This window comes from Patagioenas fasciata, chromosome 2 (genome assembly GCF_037038585.1).
Source record: "Patagioenas fasciata isolate bPatFas1 chromosome 2, bPatFas1.hap1, whole genome shotgun sequence".
Classification (NCBI taxonomy): Eukaryota; Metazoa; Chordata; class Aves; order Columbiformes; family Columbidae; genus Patagioenas; species Patagioenas fasciata.
In genome coordinates, this window is record NC_092521.1 from 36,975,916 (window position 1) to 36,997,271 (window position 21,356).

Genomic DNA, 21,356 nt, shown 5'->3' on the forward strand with positions numbered 1-21,356 from the left:
AAGACTGAAATCTGGAGCCAAAGAAGCCCATAATAAAATTCTCCCTAACTCCCATGGAGCCAAGTTTTTATCTTGAAAGTAAAAATTTTAGAATAGTAGCCAAACTATTTTGCAAACAGAAGCCAATAGTAAAATTCTCCCTAACTCCAATGGAGCCAGGTTTTCATCCTGAAAGCAAATATTTTAGAATAATAGGCAAACTATATTTTGCAAACATTTCAATAAATTGGTGTATTACCTGATGCACTTCAGATGTAGCAAGGATACCTAGTAAGACCAGTGACCACAAATAGCATGTGAAATAAAGCAGTGGGTTTTGTTCCAATATCATACTCGTGCCCTCCAAAAGTCAGTTACTCAACTTTGTGACAGCTGACTCTTAACCTTTGAAGTCACCTCTGAACATACAGTAGAGCTTCTATTAAATAGGTGTATTTAAACTTAAAGTGGCACTTATTACAAGACTGAAGACTTGAAGAAAAGGTTTTGGGTTTTGCCTGCAGAACATGGAAAGTGTTTTCAACATGAGATGTACACCATCTTATGCTGAACACATCTGTGTATAGGCACACACACAAATTCAGCTCTATGTAGCCTGATCAGAAGTGAATTTGTGTTTTTAAGCAGGATATGTTATGGGGGAATGGGCAGCTCAAGGGAGAGAGCACCAGTAACCAAACAGAAGGGAATAATCCTGCCCTGGACCAAGTCTTTTCGATCTCCAGACTATCACACAACTACTGTCAGATTTGGTGCCAGCACAGAAGAAACAAAGGAAAATGTTCACTTACCTTTCAGCCACAGAATATGAAGTGTGTGTGGTTTAATACAGTCCTTTTTAAAGTTCCCTCTGCCTCTGATACATTAGCAGGGATTTACAGTAGTTCTCACACATGGTCAAATGTCAGCTGGTTTTATTTGTCTACAGCCCACTCGTTTTTCCTCTGAGAGGCCGAGAAAGTAATTATTTAAGCACTTTTTGCTCTTTTGTAATGAAAGTCAACATAAAAGTATCAAAGGGGCTACCAGTTTTTTTCAATATTGGCGTTATATTTTTACCTTTAACAAGTACTTCATATGTTTTCTATAAACTACAATTATTTGCAACAAAATTCACTCCATTTTCTTTATGTTGGTCTTTCACCCTCACCAGTGTGGAAAAGAGACAGCAAATTCCCAGTTTAAAAAAAAAAAAAAAAAAAGCTGAAATTTTATTTTATTTTATTTTATTTTATTTTATTTTATTTTATTTTATTTTATTTTATTTATTTCAATAGCAGCCTGTCTTCCTCTTTCGATTACTCAGGCCTGAGACTTTTGGCCAGCGCTGGTAACTTGAAATCCCACTCTCTCCTTCTTTCGTGTTTCCTAAGGGACTCGCCACCGCTGATGTTCTGTGGCGGTGTATCTCTGCCCTCGCATCAGACTCTTTTGCCCAACGGGGAAAGTCACGGCGCTAATCCCCGCTGATGCCCCTTACCGCGTGTTAACCGGCCCCTGGCCGGCTGCCTTCCCGCAGCACCTGCAGTCGAAGCCCACCCGCGGCACGCCGGTTCCCCACAGCCCCGACGGAGCCGCGGTGCCCGCGGGGGGCTGCTCGCCGCCACCCGGCCCTTGCCAGCCCCCGCACCCCCCGCCCAGGGCCGGGCGGCGGCGGGGCCGCGCACCCCCCAGCCCTCCCCGGCGGGCGGGCATCTCCCCGCCCCGTCCCGTCCCCATGCCCAGGCGCGGCGCGGCTTGCGGGCGACGTCTTCCCCAGACTTTCTCCCCTCGCCGCTGGCGACCGGCGACACCTCCGGCGACACCTCCGACCGCCCCGCTCCTCCCGGCTCCCGCCTCCGCGCCGGCTTTGTGTGCGCGGCAGCCGCCACCTGGGGCGGCGGTGGCTGCAGGGTCCCTACCATGCCGCTCCGCGGGCGCCCCGCCGGGCTCCTGCCCCTTTGTCTGCTCTGCCTCCAGGCTGCGCTGCCGCTCCGCGGCCACCGCGGCCGCTACGCCGGGTAAGTCCGCCCGCCGCCCCGCTCTGCCCGCAGCCGCGCTCCCTCCGCTCGTTTCCCCAGCACCGCCAGCGAGAACCGCTCGTCTGTGCGTGTTCAGGCTTTTCTTCCCGCTCCTGATCTGTTTGTTTGCTTCTTTCCATTCGCGCTCCGGCACTTTCTTGCCATAGATGCTCTGAGTCTCTGATAGCAATAGGAGGGATGCTACACTGAAGTAAAAACAAAACAAAACAAAACCAACAAACTTTTAGTGTCCTTGTAGAAAGAGAAACTGCGACTATACAGGGGGGAAAAAGTTTTAGAGGCTTCACCGTGCTCTGAAATGAATGAAGGTTTGTATTTTCCTTTGTGAGGCGTATTTAGTAGAACTTGATAGTGTTGTTTTTTTTAAAAAAGCTAGGCAATGTGCAATCTACTGAATGCAAAAAAAAACCCCAAACAGTAAGGGAACCTAATTAACCTTAACAGTAAGCAAACGAAAACTTTTACATGTATTTCAAGCTTTTTTCTTTCCTTTTTTTGTTTGTTTCCCATTTGAAGTTAAAATATGTGTTAGAAAGGGAAAGACTGAATTAAGTAGTAGTAAAAGGTAAACCGTAGTATCATTACTAGGCTTTCCCTCTGAAGTGTGTGTTCTTCTTGCCTAGTTTAGAGACTTTGCTTTTAGCAAGTATTTAACAAAATAGTATCTGCAAAAGATTTATGGTGTAAATGAGAAATCAGCCAAACACGAGAGCATTAGAGATACCAGTAGCATCTTTTCACATATAGTACAAAATTCATTCAAACTGACCAGCAAATTCTTCAGGATAAGCACACTTCCCTGTGGAAGGAGGAGCTCTATTATTCTTTTTATTTTTTTAAAGTAGCCAAGCCAGGCATGTAAATTCCGCTACCAAAGTGAAGTTTAAAAAAACATTCCCTGAGCTTCAAGGATTTGGTAATGTGATATGAAGCCATTCACCACTGGGTTACTATTAGTGATAGAAAGTAGTTAAACAATTGACAGCTGTTTCTCCATCTCTGTTCAGGTCCTCGGGTCCCAGTATTGATCTGCAGTGTGAAACCAAACCATCCACCCCAGTCAGGAGCCCTCCTGGCAGTGCTAGAAAGGAACAGGACAGAAAACTAAACTGTCCTCCAAAGCCAGGGTCCCATCATAAGTTTTGTGCAGGAGCACTGTTCTCTCTGTCTGCAGCCCATTGCACAGTCGTGATCTCAGGAAGACCCAATTTTTTAAAAATCAAGATTGTATTCAATTTGCTTCCAGATGACATTGAGATGAAAAACAAATTCCCAGTATTGGTACATCACTTTTTCTGAATATTATTTACATAAGCTATTTAATAATAGGTGTGTGAGACATCAAAATACGCATTTTAATATCCTCTAGGTTTAAGTAAGATTGTCAATCTATAATCAAGTCCATCAAAATAGAAGAAAATGCATGCAGATTCAAGTATTATATCTCTACTCATTAACACAATTCACTGATTTTCTTAAAGTTTTAAAATAATTTTGTTGTTTAAGAATTTTATGTGCTCTAGGTGATGTGTGACAGACCCACACGACCTTTCCCTGTTGATCCTTGTCCTAGAAGCTTTTGTGTAGAGTCTAGCCCAGAAAAATTAGTCTTCTCATCAGCTTCCAGAATTTGGGCAAGCACAACAAAAATCACTAATCAGAAAAGGAGCTAGAGTTCATTTTAAAAACTCTTGGTCCATAGACAATTGTGGTAGGGGGCCAAGATACCTTTACAAGCCTTGCTGAAAATGTGGTCACATTTGTAACACAAACCAGAATGTGTACCACATGTGTAATGCAAACTGGAAAAATAACCTGATATTTTTCCCACTCTACTAGTATTTTCCATTTCTGCTGTTCTGGCATTATTTGTGTCAATAAAAGATGATGAAAAATTAGTTTGAAGCAGGATGAAGGTTTCTTGAGAATTTCGAATATGTCTTTTCCCTTCTGAGGCATCTGTCATTAGCCCAATGTCCTGGGCAGGATCATTTAATTTCCTCTGTGTGTGCAATTGATTAGAAGTTGTTGAGCAGGTATAGCTGTCACTATTGAACCCAGTCTTCACCCAGAGGGAAAACTTGTTTGTTAGGGACTTTTTTCAAGAAAGTCAGGAGGTGAATATAGTTTTCTGATGTTCATCATTGAAAGAGGTATCCCAACCATCTGACTTCATTTTGTGCTAGAAAATGTGTCTCAGTCCTAGTTGTTTCTATCATGTCAGAAGCTGTATCATAGAGGTGAAAGACATAGTCAGGGCAAAAGGATGAGAGAAAAAAAAAAAAAAGAACAAATAAAGCAATGTGAAACACTTCTTATAAACCCAGGCCAGCACTAGAAAGTACAGAGCAATTGTAGCTCTTTAGCTGAGAACTCGGACCTAAGACAATTAATTGGCATTGCACATGTTTCTCAAAACTAACTTCTCCAAACTGCATTCAGAGCAGGGCAGGTATGCCGTACAGACACATCTTTAAGCAAATCTGTTCCAGATACCTTTGGGAAATCAACAGACAGTTGGGAAGCCTGAGCAAAGAGGCAGCGGCTCTCATGCCAACTGAGTTCTTGCAAAGACTGAGGCACAGGTGTATTTGTCTTCTGCTGCCTCACACAACGCGCAGGAGTTCAACCCGCATCTGTGCACTTGTGCCTCCAGGAGCTCCAGAGGAGCTCGGAGCTACTGCCTTTGCCTCTAAAAGACACTGCTAATCAGCCACCTCACAGCAAACTCAAAACTATAATCTCATACACATGTTTTTCCTTCTCCCATTTGTGTGCTCTGTTCAAAGGCTTGTGAGTTTGACAAGGGGAGAACACATGAGGGTCTGGAGAGAGTAGATACGGTATATTAAGGAATATTTGCCAGGAGGCCATTACCAGAGGTTCAAACAGGGTCAACAGGAATAATGAAATATATGGAACAATTCAAGTGCCTGAAATGACCAAGTAAGCTAGGACTCTGGTCTCTAATAGAACCAATTTAGGGTGTACCATGTCTGCAAGCTTTGAGTGACATGGAGGTGGTGGGCAGAGATCAACTGCTCACTGTTTCTTACAGTTACAGTAAGTAGGAGGCATAAACTGAATCTAGTAGGAGCCAAGTTGAAAAGAAACTTCTTCACCCCACAGGTCTGAGAGCTGTGGAAATCCTTGCTGAAGGATGTGAAATTTTTACAAGGATTCAGGGGGTCTTGACAGGTCCATTGGAGAGAGAGTTACTAGGGATGCTACTGAAATGACATCCAGCCCAAGAGGACCACTGAGTTGAAAGTAACTGTGGGTTGGGAGAGTGCTTAGTGGTAATATCATACACTTTTGCCTTGTTACTCTTCCTTGGGTAATTGTCTTTTGACAGATTTCCATTGTAGGGAGCTGGAGCAAGTGGACTTGTTTGTGGCTTTTTTTTGACCAAATGCAGCAATCTTCCTGCTCTTAGGAATCCTTTGAAGAAGGGGATGGCTTCCGATTAGCAGGTCAAGATTTCTTAGGACAAAAAGCATCTCTCTCGTTTGTTCTTCAAAAATCACTACTAAGATCTTTTTACTCTAGCTCATCGACCTCCACCTGCACATTTTCTGTCCACTTCCCATTCTTCCAAAGCCTTTTCAGAAACGTGCTTCATCTCACTTCTGCTCTCACCTCAAATAATCAAATGCAGGCAAATCCTGAAAAATCTTGGCCAGTCTTCCCTAAGGTTTTTGCTGGAGGTTTTTTGTAAAATATTTGATCAAGATGTTAACTCCTCCAAAATGTTATTCTTCTGTGGGTTGCAGTGCTGCAGGTAATTGTCATTTGTCTTGGTCAGGTGAAGGCTAAAGTGCATTCTTACATTATCGTGTAACAACCGCATAAAATGATCTGGGAGTGATGTTGAGGTGGATAACAAGGAAACTGAAAACAGTAAATAAATCTTCTGTAATCCTAGATATAATATGCTGCAACCACTGGGACATCACATCCTGAAAACTGCATAAACCAACTGTTCATGTAGATAAGCACAGATATCAAATCTGAGAGCATTCAGCGAATTTCAAGTATTTTAATGCCCATTAATATCTCTACATACCACAGCTAAGTGCCTCTGATCCCAAAATACCTTACGCACAATAGCTGAGAATTGTTCTGTCTCATGGAAAAAACACATGGGAGTGTGACAAAAAATAGTTGCTGAGGGAATTGAGAAGTGGAAAAGAACTCCTTCTGTGCTGTTCCTCTCTGCAGATTTTTTCCAAATGTTTTAATCAGGGACTACAAGATCTGCTTTGCTGTCTAAAAAATGTTCTTTCTCTCTGCTGCTTGGCTCTCCTTCCCCACCCCCAAGTCAAAGTAAAATGTCATACAACTGGCAAAAAAAGCATTTGGAAAGCACACCACCAGCATTAGATCAAAGTCAATAATATTAATTCAGATGGAATCCATACTTAGTACTTCTCTGGATGGTGTCAGGAAGCTTCTAAAAGGTAAAAGGCTGTGAGCTCTCTAGCACAAACAATTTTAAGTATCCTGTTTTCAAAAGTAATCAAAGCACTACTGGTTCCTGAAAAGAGCACAGATCAGTGAAATCAACAACTCTGGCACCTCTATACCCTTTCTCATCCCAACACCGCAACTCTTAATTTTGTGTTTTCTCATCACCTGATATTCCCCCTGCGCAATATTCTTGATGTTCTGCAAGAGGAAAAAACTATAACTGCCAAGTTTTTATTCTTTTTCTCCTCTAAGTCCAGACATGTTAAATTTACCTTTTAAAATGTCTCTGCCCTCCTCATTATAAATAAGAAATATGAAGTGTTTCAGTTGCTCTTTCTTTCCCTTTTTTAATTTAAAAGAAAAAAAAACCCAACAAATTAGAACAAGAGTGCACACCCACATGGCACAGGCAAAGTGAATGGCAGGCAAGGAGGTTCCATGTTCATTATGGCTGTGTCTAAACCGATATCCAGGTTCACGTCACCATGAGAGCCTGGTCCCACACTTGTCCAGCTTGGGATGCCACTGGATGGTGGTGTGGTTCCTGTCTGGCCTCTGCAGGTGGAAGAGAGGGGCAGAGAGCAGGGGGAGTAAGGAAAGACTTCAAAAAATCAGGACATGGGCAAAATTTGCACCCATAAATGGGAGCTCTGAGCTTTTCCTACGTTTCCTATATTAGGTGCAATCTATGGTCTTCCAGTAAGAATAAGTCTTTGGGAAGTGCAAAGCCAATTCCAGTACACATTTATGCTTTCCTTGTTTTTAAAAGTATATATGTTATGAATGGGAAGGTAGCATATTATTAAAGAAAATTCATGTTCAGGCTTGGTTTTGACTCCAATAGTTATGCTCTGAAACAAAAAAAACAACAGGATACATTTAAGGTGTACTAAGACAAAAATACTTTAAAAGAAAAAAATTATTCACATATAATATCCATCTAAACTCTCAGTCTAAAGCTTCCACTTTGAATCCACCGACTTTCACTGTTTCATGGAAATAAGCGGTCAAAGAAATACACTTTTCCCAGAGTATCTGGTACTGGTTGCAGTGAACTCCAAAGCTCCCACTTCCACACTACGTCCACTTCCAGCTGCTGCTGCTGTGAATTCAGAGTCACTTGTGAGCTTCTTAAAATGATGTTTTCAACTCTGAATATTTTCTACGGGAGCTTAACAAGCACTTAACAGGGGACAAGATACTAGAGTAATTACATACATACTTTCTCTTATTAAAAACAATGGGAATCTAAACTATGTAATTCACACGAAAGACAGTAGAACTTACTTGTAGTCCAGAAGGAAAATCACAGTTCTGGAAGGAGCAAATTTGCAAAAGGGAAGCTAAAAATCTGTTTTTCTTGAATACATTGCTTATAATTTGTAGAGAACTCTTCATTTCATACGCTGCACGGGACTGTATCCCACACTGCATAATACACAGAATCGCAAGGTCTCCTGAAATTCTATATCTGTAAAAATGTCATCCTTATGTCTGAAATGGCCTTACATGGTCAAAATGCCGTAGGAAACGTTTATTGCTCTATCCAGTTGAAGGTGAATGGCCGCCATTAATCATTTCTCTCTATCTCCAGGAGGTAAACTCTGTCATCTCTGTTTTGCAGAACTGTCCTTCACTTATCTTTTCTCCTTGATTGTACCTCTGAATACATAACAGAAATTGTACTCCCTCTGCTATTTTAGGATGTAGTATTTAATGGGTGCACCATGTTCATGCAAAAGTCGAGAAAGAGACAGATATTTTTATCGTATATTGGGCATCTGTTCAGTAGTCTTGCAAGCAAAACCTGCTGTGAGTGTGCATATAGCAGTAAAAACTGAAAACAGGCAGTGTAGTTCATCATTCAGTATTTTTACTCTTCAAGCAGTATGATTTGTTTTGTGGACAGGCAGGAGATAAGTAGAATTTTCCTGCAGTTTGACCCTCTACACAGAAAAAAAAGTTAAACAGTATTGTTACTGTCCTCTGCCCAACTAGTTTACATATTCATGCTATAAATATTATTTTTCATGCAGAAAACAACCTTCAGTTGATCCTGTACTCTCCATTCTATTTACAATGATAAGCAGGTTTAGTTGCAAAATGAGAACCAATAATTATAATTGTACATTAGACTGCTCTCTAAAAACCCTGCTGCAGGCCAAACTCCTTCCAAAACTTAACAGGACTTTTGCTGGTCTCAGATTTGCAGGAATAGACCTACAGTCAGCAAACTTCTGGAGACAATTAAGCCCAATCCTATTCTCTTTCAGTACATTTTGATTCTGATTTAAAGGCTTTGTTCTTATGGTTGAATAGAAAGATGCAGTTCTGATTTGATACTGGTGTTACGGCAAAAGTGCATAGATTTTAAGGGTGCTACTAGTTTATACCTCGATAGATCAGAATCAGATGTTTAACAGACACTGATTGTAAGGAAGGTATCTGCAAAGAAAACCATAAAACTGCTTTTTGTGCAAAGCACCAAAGGGTAGGTGGGCCAAAGTACTCTGAATTGAAAAGGTATTTGGACCAACAAATGGATGGGGACAATACATTCCATTCTTTCTGATACTTTGCACCTTTTGAGCTAACCAATTGAGGAGGAAGGCCAAGGACCTCACTGCTTTGTTATGGAACTAGAAGCCAGGCATTGCACATCACCCAGGAGGACAAGGATACCAGTATCTTCTCAAATCAAAGCATTTTTTATTTTCTTTATGTTCTGCAGCTCAGTTAAGGCCTTTGTGCAGGGGAGGCTATCAAAGCAGGTCTTTGAAAGTGCTGTTTGTAGATGGTTTATTACAGTAAGGTTGTTCTAAGAAAAGCTTACTGTTTGCTATATCATGTATCGGGTACCTCAGGAGAGTAAAGATACAGTTTGCAGCACCTCATGGTCAGCTCAGAGAAAAAGAGGCTTTTTTAATTTTAAATTTAGATTTTTGTCTTGCATTTGTATAATGACTCATGATTACAGTATCCTATAGGTTTAAGAACCTCAGGTAAGCAGTATAAAGGGTGGCACATCTTAAATACAAAACAACATAACAGCTGCTTAGGTCAGAAGACTAGAAAACTTCTTCTTTTTTTGACAGACAGGTAGCATACATGATAAAACTACATCCTGTAGATGGATTTTAAATGTGAATGTTTAGACCATTTTCATTTGTTTTCTCCCAAAGCACTGAAGGTATTAACTTAGCTGAAATAAATGAACAGGTTAATGCATTTAAGTCAGACACTGGATTATATGAGTATGGGATAGGACCTTGAAAGAAAGTCAAGCCTCGAGGACAGATGTGAGAAATTACTTTAGCAGGCCTGATGAAAAACTGGTGCACTCTTTGATTTACTCTCCTGTACACCTACCAAGATTACCACCAGATGATACTCTAAGGCTGCAGGGCAGCGATACAGCCAAACCCTGCTCACGGCCAGCTGCTGCCATGGCAAGCAGTCATGCTCCTGCTGCTCCAGATGTGCAGCCCCTGCTCAGGGACTGGCACTCCTCTGCCTACAGCGAGCCAACTCCAGGAGGAAAAAAAAAAAGCACTTTTTTTTTTTTCTAAACTAACTTTCAGCTTGCCAGGCTGTGATCTGGCTGCTGCAGAGCCTCTGCAGTGTTAGGGCTGGCACAGGGAAGGGGTGGGAATGGCTGTTTTTTTGGTACCTGCCTGCGTACCTCAAGCCTCTCAGTCTCCCTGTGCCCATCTGCACTGGAGATAGTTGTCTGAAACCAGTTAATTCCAGGTGTGAACTCCAAGGAGCACACTGTGGTTTTACCTCGGCAGAATTTGGCTTCCTGATCGGTCACGACTGCCAGATTCCTCTCCAGACCAATGGCAATGAAGCAATTTCAAAAGAATGTTTCAGGCTCACAGAGAGAATAGTGGAATGCTTATTTTCCAAGAAGCACCTTCCTAAAAGTGCAAAAAAAGTTAACCTTGATACTAGCCATCATCACATGTGGGTTTTTGAAACAAGGGAACTTCATCCTTCCTGATATCTGAAGAAGCTGTAAGTCCTTTGTGTAACAAACAAGACTAACGTGATAGTCTCTACAGAACAGTAATCTCTATATTTATTAAATAGGTTGATGTCAAGCAAACAACTGTATTTGTCAAGGAAACAGGGAAGACATTTAAATAAGGATGTTATATTAAGAGCTGTGCCTTTTTTGCCACAGTGCGTTTTCAACAGGGAAATAAACCTTGGCTTCACTTGAACTGAATAGGACAAGAAGTCAAGAACATACTCTGCCTGACATTTGTACCAAATAACAAGACTCACCATTTAAGCACACTGCCAAGTCTGGGCTAATAAGCTGAGTGTCTCAGCAGAATGAGCTCGTGTCTTTGCCAGCAGTACACATTGTGAACATACCCTGTGTCACAAAGAGCCAGCAGTACACAGTGTGAACATACCCTGTGTCACAAAGAGCTTGTCGTGTCTTTATCTTACTCCATTATCAACAGGCTGGATCCCCAATCCATCTGCCTATGGTAGTGACAATGCTTGAAAATATATATGGGGATAGTTAATAGAACATAACAGTGAAGTAATTTGCCTTCTTTGTGAAAAATGAAGTCGTTTCACCTTCAGTCTTCCTGGCATGGGCTATGCAGTATGTGAGCACATTTGGTGTATCATATATTTTAGAGGCCTCAGGCAAAGAAACGTCACCTGATTGACGTCATCAACCTCTGTCAGACACACACATGACAAAGGCACTGATCTACCCTTGGCGAATGGTTCTGAGAAGACATGGAGACAGAAACATGAGTATCACAGGCTCAGATTTGGTGAGGAAGGGATGAGGGGCTTCAGTCTTTCCTCCCTCTATGGTGTATACTCTTTGTTGCATGAGGTAGTTATGTCTTTGAAGGCCTTAACATCTGTCCTCACCTGCCAAAAATGTATATCAAATTAGGAAATAGGTGTCCAGTGAGTTCAAGTGCTTTTGCAGTTCAGAAGCATGTTAGCAGGTGTCACAGACCTGGAGTCTTTAGGACCATCCATCTCACCATTGCACCCAGGCCCCTCTCTTTCCTGTATGTTTAGTCCATAGCCAGTGGGTAGCACGCAGCCCACCAACGTGTCTTTTTTCCTGTGTTCATCGCGCTTTCCTTTGACCTACCATCTCTTCCTCATAAGATAACTGACATGTTTTGGCCCAATGCTGAGTGATGGACAAAAAGGCACCTAAGAAATATGGAGTCAGCACATGCTGCCACTGCCTGACCAAAGCAGAGAATGATTTGTGATGATCAGCACACATCACACACAAACAGATAGGAAAACAGCACAAAACAACAGAAAGATTAATTAGCTTAAGTGTCTGGAAGGTGTTGGAAAAGTGAAGTAAAGCCAGTCTCCTACACAGTAAAGAGTCAGTATAGACCAGTGTTTAAGGTGAATTAAGCCTTATGTCTCCTTTTTATGAGGGGCAACCTCTCCAAATAGTATAGAATCTCCACTGAGGAATGATGGGTGAAGGGGTCCAGGGACCAGAAAAACCTGATCTTTTGCTTCTGCTGAATTAAACTGTAAGAGAGAGAAGACCTGAAGATTTACCTTGTCAGACCAGATCAGGCCTACCAATTTGCAGACAGTGAGACAGTGCCATGAATCAGTTCAGGCTTACAGAATTGTAGAGAACGAGGGATCCACACTGTGCTCTGTGAAATCTGATCTTTCTGCATTGTTTTTCTTTCATCCAGTGTGCATTATCTTTGCTGAAAAAATACGTGTGAGCTTTTATGTATGGCAACTGCACTGGGGGTGGTCTTTGAATTAGAAGGCATTTACTTGCGGAGCCTGCAGCAAGTCACGCCGGCTGCAGGCTGCACAGTTATAATGGAAAAACAAATAAAAAAAGAAGCAAATAGGAGGCAAGATGCATTTCCCTGCGTGGTTAGAGGACAAGAGTGTCTTAAGAAACAGGTTTCTAATATTCAGGTGTATTTACTTTGAAGTGCCATAATTAACTGAGGGAAGCACCATACAACACTTCAAAAGTTTATTCTGCAGGTCATGGGTCTATATCAGATTTCAGTTCTCATGTTAGAGCTAATGAAATACAGTCTTAATGATGGAGTAGCTATCTTGATGTATGGCCAATTAAAATGCTAAATAATATTTCTGTTAAAAAGTATCAAATTAACAGAACAAAAAAAGGACTTTATGCAGGAGGAAAGTGCAGGGATCTCACTGGGGTGTGTTTAGCAACTAACAGTCCCTCTGCTCCACTGGAAAATGTTACTTTTTTCACGATAAAAAATAGCACAAACTTCAAAATGAAGGAATTCTTAAATTAGCTGTTGTATAGAGAATTTTGCTGCTTACAAGAATAAATAAATGGGCAGATTTAAGGTAATATTTTTTAAGCTATCAAATTGCATGCAGAGTATTTATTTTTAAACTGCATGACTATAGAACACCAGATGTCATACAATGAAGTAATGTCAGAAGAAGACTGGGATCTGTTGTCTATGAGGAACAGGCAGATGCTTGCTTTTAGCAGGGGCAACTTGCTCATAAAACAAGGAAGTTTGCTCTCAGTGCGAGGGCACCAAACACTCTTCAGTGCGTTCAAGACTTGTGTCCCCATCGCCTGGAGCATTTTGTTGTTTTAAACTTAATTATTACTCATGTGAAACAGGGATGGAGGAGTTAAAAATTCAAGTTTATGGTGAAAGAAGTAAGAGTTGTCTTAATGATAGGGATTAAGTGAAGGAAATGTTGCCTGTGGGGTGAGCATGGCAGCCAAAGCCAAGAGGCGTTTACTGTTTTGGACTCATGTTGTCTTGATCTATGGCTTAGGTCACTCCACTCTCTGTTTTACAAAAGAAAAATGGAAGTACAACAAAAAGATAAATTTTTCATTCGAGATGGAAAAAAACCAAAACAAAAGAAATTCTGATGTGAATGCAAAGTATCACATCATATATTGCATTGCCTCTTGCATAATTGAAGCTTTTGGCAGTTGATTCCTAGCCATGTAATATGCCAGCTCTATTTTCCATTAAACTTTTTGTAAGGATAACTGGGCACAAAAAAAAATATAACAAGAAAGAAGCTACAGAAATATGGAGCTGACAATTTAATGGTTTTGTACAGCTCTAAATTTGGGTGGTATTAATTCACATAACATATCAAGTGTAGCTCAGTGTGCACATATTTTGCATATCACAGCTTTATAGATTGAAATAATTGCAAATGAAAATTAATTCATTTTATCAATTTATCTCAGCGTACAATGTAAAAAATACAATTTAAATTGTAAGTGCATATTTGCATAAAAGGAGATAATGTGATTCTAGCTGGATTTTTAAAAAATTAACCAAAAAAAAGAACACAGCTGTGTATGTAGGTTCTGATTTTAGTATTTAGTGGACATGTATTGGTGCTGTCAATTTCCAAAAAAAACCCCTTCCATTTGTAATTTTGCTAAAACCCATTCCTTCAGGCATATCAAAGTAGCTGGCCTCTTCTAGGACAAAATATAGAGCAAGGCTGAGGTTCAATATTGATCACAGGTTTCAAAATTTGTCCACTCAAGATAAAAGAAGACAATAGAAACATTCTGTATTTCTTCAGGTGAAATTTAATCTTGCTCTGCTGGTCCATTTATCTACCAAAAACTCGGCAAAATTAAACAGACCAACCAAATCTTTCTCTTCCCTCGCTCCGGCATTTTACCTTTAGATGGGAAGTGAGCACATGAGAGGCTCTATCTGATAAAATCACTGTGTGCTACAGCAGCAGAAGCAGATTTTTAGTGAAAACGATGCTTGGGGGACATATCTTGGCAAGCAACAGCTCCCTGATGGAAATAGCATTTGGCATCAAAAGTTCTTTCACAGAAGGCCTCTGTACGTAGTTTCTCAGTTGTCGTTTTCAAAGGACTTTTCCTTTTGCTGGCTGTGCAGGTGCTGGGCTGAGATTACAGCCTGCTGTGTAAAAACCTGCCTCTCTGTTCTCACCCCCTGTGTCTGCTTCGTTGTCCTCATGTCTCATTGTGATTGCCCTGCAGAAGCGTTCTGGGGAGGGACCGGCATTTTACCACTTGCTGGATCAGCAGATAACTCCAGGTCTTTGTTGTCTTGTGTCTGCAGTATAACCAAGTAACAGGAGTTTCAGGTCTAATTCAGTTCTTTTAGGCAGTGGACCCAGCCAGTATGATAAATAGCAGTCTTATACTGGTGAAAATAAGCTTAACAATTTTTTATTAGTATGAACATGTTCAATTTAGGGATTTGTTTTCAGTTGGACAGAAGGCAACAAATGCTGTACAAAATTGCTTATAAGTATGCATGGAGATGATTTGTTTAAGGAGACAGCAGCTCTCTGGCATTTTGTTTGTTTTTGTGAATTATGGTAGCAGGAAATGACCTAAATTGCATTCATGAAATAAACTGATAGTTTTCATCAGTTATTAAGAGACAAAGCTCCGTTTTCCACTGTGTCGAGTTGTTATGAGCAAGGCTGAGAAACAGCTGATACCCGAGTGCAAGACTCTACTGACAGCCTCTGAACTCGGTATCTTGTTCTCCTATATCTCTTTGGACTTTCTTGGTTTATTTGCTTGCTGTTAGTAGTTTTTTGGATGTGAGAGTTGGAAAACGTAAAGAGACAAGCAAGCAGGAAGTTGTAAAAGATAGCTCCAGGAGACATTACCTACCCCATTCATTTCAACCCAAGGTAACACATCCTGGATGAAGTTGATAGCAGTGTCCCTTTTCACTAGAAATTATATGTATGTTTTTACACATTCACAGAAATGTATGCATTGATGTTTCTGAAATGGGAAAGGCATCCATTATACCTCCAAACCTGTTAAGTCAAAGCAACACACACAAAGGTAACTGTCTTTCATAAAGAAAGTACAGATAGCATGATGTCATTCAGTAAGGTAGACTAAACAATCTGTCTTTTTAAGATAAAAACTATAAAACCTTTAGAAACGTTTACTGTATCAGGTATCTGATGAAAATTACAGTAATAAATCTGAAATGTTTTAGAAACCATATTCCCAGGACAATTACAGAATGCCCCAGGCATTTGCTGTCTGCCTGCTGTTAGGCAGAACATGTTTGCACCATGTTTCCTAAATCCAGATTTTGCAGCAAGGGGTGTTTTCTTCTAACAGCACAGCAGTGAATTGTCTAAACATAATGAATGACAAAAAAAAAATCTCAAATTGAGAGTTTGGTATTTCAGTGGCAAAGACATAATAGTTAAAGAAGATGTCTGCATTTGTGCTTTTTCTTGGTTTAGCAAAGCAGATTCCAGATTGATGTTTAACAAATAACCAGCGTGGTACATGCTTTTTAGCAACCAATAAACAAATGTAAAGGCATGTCTGAGGAAATCAGCTGTAGGTTGTTAGGGCAGAGCCTATAACATCTGCTTGCTACCAGAAAGGCCACAGGGCTCCAGCTCTGAGCGTGGTACGTGGCGGATTAATGGGCTTTGCTGTGTCAGTGGCCGAGCTTTTCCAACAGCCCTTTCACCATCTTCTGTGCCTTCTCCCAGTAGAAGAGCCAAACTCATCGCGTCACATTCAGCATGAATAGTCCAAGCCATAACTCAGCTATAAGCACATCTTGAACTTTAAAAATGCAGAGTTGCTGCTTTGCCAGTTAGTGTTTTGGGAGGGCAGCCAAGGTACTGCAGGGCAGTTTAGATGGAGTTACTGCAATTAAATCAGAATTCAGCCAGAAATGAATGCTTCGTAATTCAAGGGAAGAGTGATTACCAGAGAGTAAGTGAGGTTTTCACTAGTATCAGTTCAGACCATTAAGCCTTCTTTTTTACCTGCGTGGAAACAAAAAGTGTAGCATCTAATAAGAGCTCTGCCTTTTTTCCTTAGCCAAGCTCCTCAAAATCAGATTATATTTTTTTTTCTTGGTAAAAGAAGGGGCTCCCAAGCCCTAGTGCATTAATTGTCTGCTCAAATAATGTTTTTTAAGTCACACTTTTTCTTCAAGCATATAACTTAAATGTTCCTTTAAATTAGATGAATTACACTGTCACGTTATTATTGGACTTTTTAGTTATCTATTCAATTGCTGGAGAAAAATGCCAAGATCTCTTATGTATGCCAGTGACCATGGTACCTCACATCAGATTGTAAATGATGTTCTATGTTGTCCTTGTGGGATATCAATCACAGGACCCACAAGCAAAAAGTCAGTAGAGTCTTCCAGGCGTGGGACATCTGGTTCTTTGGCAGTCTACACAGACTTTATATTGCCAACTTTAAATTGGGCCTTTGAGTTTGCCACATGCTTTAGCTGATGATGGGCTGTCTGGACTCCCATGTGTTCCTGGTCACAGGAGCTTTAACATTTAATGCTTTGGCTTATTCCTCTCCCTACTCTTTTGAGAGGATCTCCACACAGGTAGAACATGACACTCAGCCCTTGTCTTTAGGGCTCCTCTAAGCCTCTAAATATGCATTTCTGGTTGGTTTTCTAAGGACTGGGACAAATTTACTGAACTACAAGAATTACAACCCCGAATATTCTTGTGCGTCACCCAAACTTCTACACTTACAGACATTCAAAAGAAGCTATTAGAAGATTTCCCAACCACAAGACCATTAATGCATCCGTTGATTTCTCACAAAACTTCGCAATTGCTTAATTTACTAAAATGAGTCTGAAGTTTAAATAATAGTTTCTAGCTTGATATTGGTCTTGATTCTCATAAATCTATTACTGGAGGAAGTCAGCTGGAGGAATTGTGTTTGTCAGTTGGGAAAATGAGGTCTAGGCATGTCATCTGAAACACAGATTGTAAATAGTCTCATTTATGTGTATCTTGATCTAAAGTATTCTGCAGAGAAGCCCCCTACTGCTTTTAGAAGTAGATGGAAGCTGCTGTTAGGGAGAAAAAGAATATTTCTTGGATATTAAACCCTAGTAGAAACATTAAATTGCTTAAAAGGAGGATCAGTTTCAAATGTAGTGAGCTAGGAAACAGAGGAATTGAGACAGTTCATTCTTAATCCATTCCATTTGTGTATTGATTACAGCTTCCTAGAACTCTTGCCCCTACAGATGACACTTCAATGTGGATACAACATATCTGCTCTCCTGAATGGTCCGGGACCATCACATCGTCAGGCCTTGTGGAGCCATGGAGCCAGTTATATTCATACTGGTGTTAAATATTACCTTTTTTTTTTTTCTTTTCTGCTCAGATGATGCCATCAAGAATGTCTGGTAATCTGAAATGTCATGGAAAATGAGTCTCCACTGTGAACCTATATGCGCAAAACCAGTAGATAATGCCTTTGTTTTCCTGTAGTCATAATTCTTTACACTTCCCTGCACAAACTGTTTGAATACTCAAACTCAGCACTGACTGGGACAGCAGAGAAGCGCGAGCCCCGGGGACTGCGGTTGGCACTCCGCCCTGGCTCTGTGTGCTATTTATCACAGGCAGCACTGACTTCTCCTGCACCCCAGAAAACCATTAAACACCGGTATGTTCTGCTGAGTGACAGTCAAGTATTTTCATACAAATGCCTTCTAACCTCTATAAACAGATGTTCTTCCCCAGTTGTATTCGCTATAAAGACATAAAAAGTCCTGTCTTTATGCCATTGCCTCTGACTGCCCACCTTTTCATGTCCAGATTCCTATTTTCTACTTCTTCACGTCTCTTCCTGCTGAGCCCCATCACCAACCTTTCCCCTCACTGCCTCTGTCTTCTTCAGTACCCTCTCTGCTCTTGGGATAATGATGCTCCCACTTCTCTTCCAATTTAGTGCTCATTTAGAAACCACTGCTGCCCTCTAACCTTAGACCAGTGATGGGCCACAGAGCAAGTTTTAAATCTTTAAAAATCTGATATTAAAACATATTTCCATATTACTAAGTATGCTATTAAACTGACCTAAAAACCGTTAAAATAGTTTCACTTATAATATTTGTACCAAAGGGAGCATAAATAAAAGAGCTTGTGCTTCTTCCGGTGTTTTCACTGTGAGCAGCAGTGGGACAAGAGGAGTCAGCAGCTACTCTGTTCTTTAGAAGATGCCCAAAGGCAAGTTTTAAGTGTTGCTCGTTAAGTGTGAGCATTAAGGAGACTTAAAGCATCAGGAATCTCTTCACTTTCACATCCAAAGTGACAGCAAATGAGAAGCTGTGATCTGGAGCATTTCTGTATTATACTGTATTTATCTGGTCATGCGTGAGAGCGCAGTCATTTACAACGGTCATAACACAGCACCAGGATGCCATTTACTGCTGCGGCAAACTCTATCAAGCCCTAGCAGATTACCAGGCTTCCTGCGGGCAAATAGCACCCAAATATTCATCTACTCAGGGAATTAGGCATCTGCTCAGTTTATCTATGGAACTAATCCTCTAAGATCTATGAAGTCACTTAGTAAAATCTATCACTTTTGGTTCAGACAAAGTACTTCCTAATTTAAGGCTGACATTTATGTTACTCAAAAATGGCTAAACATGAATACTGAGAAGAGGAAAGAAGCTAAACTCGTCAGAATTAGTAGTTAAACTTTTACAGCACTTAATTTTAAAAGTTAGACTAGTGGCATGAGATTCTGAAATCTATAAGAACAGAGAATTTATAGTTTTGCAAAAGACCTTTAGAAAACTATGTTCGTACATAGCTGGATCATTAAAATATTTTATGGAGAAGTTTTGAAGAGGAGTGCTTCAGCTTCATTGGCACTTGCTTAAAACTGTAATATTTCACATAAGAATCTCATGTAGGACTGAGAAAGCTTATTTTACACATTTAAGCATGTGCTGACTTTGATAGCATTCAAATCTCAAAACTTGTGTAACATAGTGCCCCTGTAGGCAGAAAACATCTGTCAAGCAGAGCTGGTAAAAACAAAAGTTACTCTGGGTGTTTCTTGATGAAATTGGCCTTCAACAGAACAGAAATTTCTGGGGGAGTTTTCCCAGGCTTTCACTGACCCCAAAAAAGAGACAGCATAGATGTTTAATATATTAAACAAAAAATCTTCTGAAAGGTAAATAGGTTAACTTCTTTCTTATTATTTCTCTGGAAATAACTAAATGCTCTAAGTAGTTATTGGCAAATCAGGATTTACCTCAATTATGATGGAAGTCTGAAGGTGTAACTTTGCTCACCAGAAAACAGGATGGGTTGTAGCTCATGTGTTGATGTCATGGGTTTTAGTGGGAAAAAAAGCTTACAGTAAGCAGTAGTATAGAATATAGACCCTCAAAGACAGTGGTCTTCTGTAGGAAAAAATGCCCTCCAGTAGTTATAGTACCTTTGGTAAATATAATGTATGACTTGAGACGCTCTGATAAAAAAGATTATGACCTTCTGACCCATGCTATCATTCAAAGAATCTCAAAGCAAATTTATATTGCATATGTCTTCCAGAAGCACCTCAAGAAGTATTTAAGGAAATTAAAGTACTCGAGGTATTAAGGAAAGGGAAAGGAAAGGGAAAGTGTGCTGGACACCTCACAAGATCAGTGCTGTGGTAGTTACTCATTTAGTACTTCTTTATACATTCAGTCATTCACTATGTGTTTCTTAATGTTCAAGGTTGTAGTCCTTAAACTAAAGTTCTACCTCAGACCTTTCTATTTACAAAAAGCAAACAGAAAAATTCACTGCCTTTCTCCTTTTACTTCCACGTTTTTCAGTAGTTCCTTGTTGTTGTGCGGAAAGTGCCTTACCCAGCTTCTTCCTTGTATTGTCCACTTTCACTGTGTGCTGTTTTGCAATTGAGTGATATTAAAAAGCTTGGAAACTTACTACTATTGAAAAAAAAATATTTTAAAATCTAATATTTATTAATTTTAATATTGATATTATATTGGTGCAATTTAGGATACTAATAAGATTTAATAACATCACCTTTGCTGTTCCTATAAAAAGATAATAAAAAGCACGTGATGTGGAATTTATTTTCCTGTACAGCTTGCAAAGGTTTATCCTTACCGGAAAAGGATTTAGAAAAGACCAGCTTGACTTTTCACCATTTTCACAAAATCAAAATGCTAAATGTGCTAGATGAGAGAAATGTGAATAATGAGATCTAAAAGTAGACCTTTGTTTTGTTTTTTTTTTTTGCTTGGGCAAATGGGCAGATCTGAACAGCTTTATTGCAGCACTCACTACAAGCAGTTTATGCCTGTATTAACAGGCTGTATGAAATACTTAATTGCCATGTTACACACAGCTATATGGATCTGCTAGGAACAGACTAAAAGTAATTTGCCTTAGTCCAACATTCATAGTATAACCTAATCATCACTAGTTATCACTAATCTTGCTACAGCCTCTTTTATGAGGTTAGAAGACTGTTACTCCATATTTCTTGCAGACTGTGTTAATGCGGATCATTCCCAATCCAGAGCCCCTTTCTGCCACAGAGGAACAGTCTGTGATGGTAAGTTTCAAACTAAAACTGAACAGTGACAACAAACAAACAAAAGTCCTTGAAATACACAGTACTGAGGTTGTTCCTATGACATGGTGAACTCCCTTCACTCTATCCTTGAGACCAGGCACCTGAACAGGAGTTTTCACACACTGCCTGGCTCATATCCATGGTCTTCTGGGCTGCTGAGTCCTTCTGTTGGATTTAAAACAGAAAAGTTTTAATTTTCTCTCCATGCAGAACGGGGAAGTTTCTGGAATCTCCCATCATTTCCTGCTCACCTGAAATTGTCATCGTTGTCGAATGTTGTTTCAGGTGTACACTGTTATTCCAGTGTGCTTCAGCTCAGTGAACCTTGTGGTATCACGGGGAGGACCTTGGTGTTAGTGGCTTTATTGGATATTACATTCTAACCATACAATCAACATAAAAAAAGGGTTAAAATGTTGCTGCAA

The 21,356-nt window shown here is 40.3% G+C and overlaps 1 protein-coding gene across 1 annotated transcript in view; it reads left to right on the forward strand.

Moving 5' to 3' along the window:
* Positions 1 to 1,684: 1,684 nt before the first annotated feature.
* Positions 1,685 to 21,356, forward strand: part of CPA6 (carboxypeptidase A6) — a 76,537-nt gene continuing 56,865 nt past the window's right edge. Inside the window, exon 1 of the mRNA XM_065831502.2 lies at positions 1,685 to 2,000. Within this exon, the coding sequence (XP_065687574.1) occupies positions 1,903 to 2,000 (98 nt within the window). The 5' untranslated portion in view covers positions 1,685 to 1,902. The remainder of the gene's footprint in view (positions 2,001 to 21,356) is intronic.